We start from the raw sequence: 3,491 nt of genomic DNA, 5'->3' as shown, positions 1-3,491 counted from the left end.
GAAGAAAAATAGTATACACAACCAAAAACGGATGAGATTGCCATGTCACAATTTCCACTTATTTCGCAATAAAATAAAACCAATTGCCATTTGTGTGGTAATAAAATAGATTAATAAAATCTCTCTTTAAGATTCATTTTTTTCAATCTTACCGATATATTAGCCGTGTCTCTGTTAATAATATCACGTAACACAAGCATATCATAGAAATTAAAAATTCACATATTGAAGAAAGAAAAAAACAATGGAAAGAGTGTTTTCATTGGTTGAAATATCAGAGCAAGATTGGTTAACATTGAATGGGTGCAAAGAAAGAGATTCAAAGATGAATAGAAGTGAATCTGAATGGGCTTTAGAACAGTTTTTAAAACAAGATGCTGAAGAAACAAACAATACTTCAAATGCAATACCATGTAGTTCTTCTTCAACTTCAACTTCTTCTTCAACCGTTGATGTTAAACTTAACATAAACAATAACAATAATAATAATGATACTGTTTCTCTCAAGACCAAGCTTGATCTTGCCTGCGCCGCTGTTGCTAAGCAATTGGTATGTTTCTTTTTCTTTCTCAAATTTTGGAGCATACATACATACATGCATGAATAATATTTTGTGGTTTAATTTAATTACTAAAATTTGATTTGTTATATGAATTCTGTGTATGGCAATTCTATTTTTCTATTTTATAAAACAAGGTAAGATTCTCTACTTTTATGACAAACCAAATTTTTGCTAAAATTAGGCCAACATGTTTGTTGTGTTCTTGGGTTGAACTCTATAATAAAATTAGGCCAACATGTTTGGGTGAAAATCTGGTGTCCAACTCACTTGTATAGTTGCATCGAGTCCAATGTGGATGGTCCCCGGCTGCCCCTTGTGACCTAATTGCTTAAGTCTTTCCTCCCTAGCTAAAGACTATTATTACTGCATAAATATAAATTAAGCAATGCCATTAGTCCATTTAGATCATAGTCCTTTGCGATAAATATTTGCTTATGAAGAGGTTCTGATATGTCATATGCTTTATCTCAATGTATGTATGTTTCTGGTATTGCTAGATGACTTGACTCTCTTGCATCTGTTGGTTAACTTGAACTTGTTTCATATCATGCTAGTTTTTGGTCATTGTTTGCCTTAAATTCTATGGTTCTTGTGTCTACTTTATTTAATAGCTCATATTTTATTTTTAGCTTTCTGTATCTCAATACTATTCTTCAAAGTTGGATTTACTACACAACACTAATGTTTTCTTTAACTACTCATGACAATAGGGATCTTTGGTCAACTCTAACGATCCTGACAATGGATCACTGGCATCTCATCCACCTCTTCCTGCTTTAAAAGGTTTGATTAATTTTGTATACACATTTGTAAGTGTTTATGTTTTCATATTGAAGGAATTAAATATTACATGCTTAGAGTCAGTGAGTGAAGGTGATAATGCAGAATGTAAATAAATAAATGACACTGATGAATAGTGCTAATGAAAATGCAGGCCTTCAATTTCTTAATTTGCATGCTTTAGAGGTTTTATTTTGTATTCAATTTATATGTAGAATCTGGCCCTTCTGGAAATGATCCATCTAAATTTCAAAATAAAGATGTGAAAGTAGCTGCTGGAGTTCCTTCCATGCAAAAGAAACCTGCTGTATCAATCAGGTCAACAACAAGTGGTTCATCAGATGGTGAAGAAGCTGAGGGAGAGAGTAATATGAATGGAGACATGAACCCTGATGCAAAAAGAGTTAGGAGGTAACAATATTCTAGGACTTCAATGTTTTTTCCATAGGAAACCTTCTTACCCAAGTAGTTGATTGTATCATTTAAAGTCGGTAAGCTATGAAGCACGACACTCCTCAGATTAGCCGTGTCCCGTGTCGGACACGTGTTGGACATCGACACTTATGATTACACTTAATTATGTCATTTTCCCAAATTATTATTGGTGTCGACGAGTCTGTGTCTCTGTCTGTGTCCTTGCTTCATAGCCGATATGTATTGACTTATTTGAGTTTGTCTGCAGGCAAAAATATTTGTAAGATTGGTAGAGATTATGGAAAAAGCTTATGACATGTCTCTAAGCTGTCCATAATAATTTATAAAAACAACTTATATGATAAGCGATTAATTTAAGTTGTTTATTCAAATAGAGGTATAATGCTTAATGACATTGTCTTTCAGGATGCTCTCTAATAGGGAGTCTGCGAGACGCTCGAGAAGAAGAAAGCAAGCTCATTTAACTGAGCTTGAAACGCAGGTCTGCATTCTCTTCTCTGATCTTTCTATCCTTCTTAATTTGTCTTTCAAAATCTGACATAATATTCTATCTTATCAGGTCTCTCAATTAAGAGATGAAAATTCTTCATTGATACAGCGTTTATCAGATGTGAACAAAAAATACCGTGATTCTGACCATGAAAACAGAGTATTACAGGCTAAACTTGAAACATTAAGAGCACAGGTAAATCCTTGTTTTAACTACTTACCATTAAAACTTTTTATAGGAAGTCTACAATCAGACACTCTGAGTTCATGCAGTCAGCACATCAATGACTATTAGGTTAAGATTGGACGTCTGAGATTCAACCTCGGTATTTTGGATTCATTTTATAGTAGTAATAATAATCAAAATTTGCGTACTTAGAAAATAATTTGGTCTAAATCCAACTATCATTAATGCGCTGACTGCATGGATGCAGCGAATCCATTTTCAATTGATTTATGTGTATTGATATTGATAATGATCTGACATGTTTACCATTTTCCCTTCATGTTGTTCACATTTTTAAGGTTCAGTTGGCTGAAGCTGAAGGGAGGTTTGTACGACGTCCTGGGTTGAATCCAATGGTGCGTCCTGGGTTGAATCCAATGGTTAATGCAATGCCTGAGATGTCATCAGTAATGGGAATGGAAATGTCATTATTTGATCGAAGCCCTTCTGAGTCATCAGCCGATGCATTTGTGCCCGTGCAAGAACATCGAAATAATAACTTTTTTCAACCAACTTCTGATAATCTTATGTCTGGTCGCGATATGAGAGGGGTCAATAATTGGTTGGGAGGCAATGTTTCGTCAGCTGAAAGTGTGCTGAAGAACACTCCAGCAGGTGGGAACGCGCTGACGAAGACAAGTAATAGAATAGTTTGATTGATTACATGATGTTTTCATGAACACATTGTTCTGAAACAACATTATTAGTTTGTTCTTTTTGTAAGTAAAGACCTATTCTTGTTGACAGTTGAGCTTCGTTTAACTGAAAAATTCATTAGTTAGGAATTAGGATAGCAAATAGGTTAATGGAAACAAATTCTTGTAGAAGCATATTTGGAACATATATTGTTAACTTTATAAATGGTTTCTAATTTCTATGTTTCTTAGTTAATCTTAATTGATAAACGAATCTGCCTATGATTCACAATTTGATGTATCATGCAATTATATATATGCTGTAAAAATTATTCTTATGCATAATATTTTGTTACTCATTGTA

General features: G+C 33.7%; 1 protein-coding gene across 1 annotated transcript; it reads left to right on the top strand.

Moving 5' to 3' along the window:
- LOC123889672 (light-inducible protein CPRF2-like) lies at positions 1-3,366 on the top strand. The gene is made up of 6 exons (XM_045939110.1): positions 1-550; positions 1,273-1,345; positions 1,558-1,753; positions 2,183-2,258; positions 2,337-2,462; positions 2,792-3,366. Exons 1-6 carry the CDS (start codon positions 245-247, stop codon positions 3,146-3,148), a joined length of 1,134 nt encoding a protein of 377 aa, XP_045795066.1. The 5' UTR covers positions 1-244; the 3' UTR covers positions 3,149-3,366.
- The last annotated feature ends 125 nt before the right edge of the window (positions 3,367-3,491 follow it).

Source organism: Trifolium pratense, linkage group LG6, assembly GCF_020283565.1.
Source record: "Trifolium pratense cultivar HEN17-A07 linkage group LG6, ARS_RC_1.1, whole genome shotgun sequence".
Lineage (NCBI taxonomy): Eukaryota > Viridiplantae > Streptophyta > Magnoliopsida > Fabales > Fabaceae > Trifolium > Trifolium pratense.
This window is presented reverse-complemented; position numbering and strand designations above follow the sequence as displayed.

Excerpts from the sequence above, each read along its gene's own strand:
- LOC123889672 (XM_045939110.1), top strand. The coding sequence starts at position 245 with ATGGAAAGAGTGTTTTCATTGGTTGAAATATCAGAGCAAGATTGGTTA. Across the intron at positions 2,259-2,336 it reads TAACTGAGCTTGAAACGCAG|GTCTCTCAATTAAGAGATGA; the intron begins GTCTGCATTCTC and ends CTATCTTATCAG. Across the intron at positions 2,463-2,791 it reads TTGAAACATTAAGAGCACAG|GTTCAGTTGGCTGAAGCTGA; the intron begins GTAAATCCTTGT and ends CACATTTTTAAG.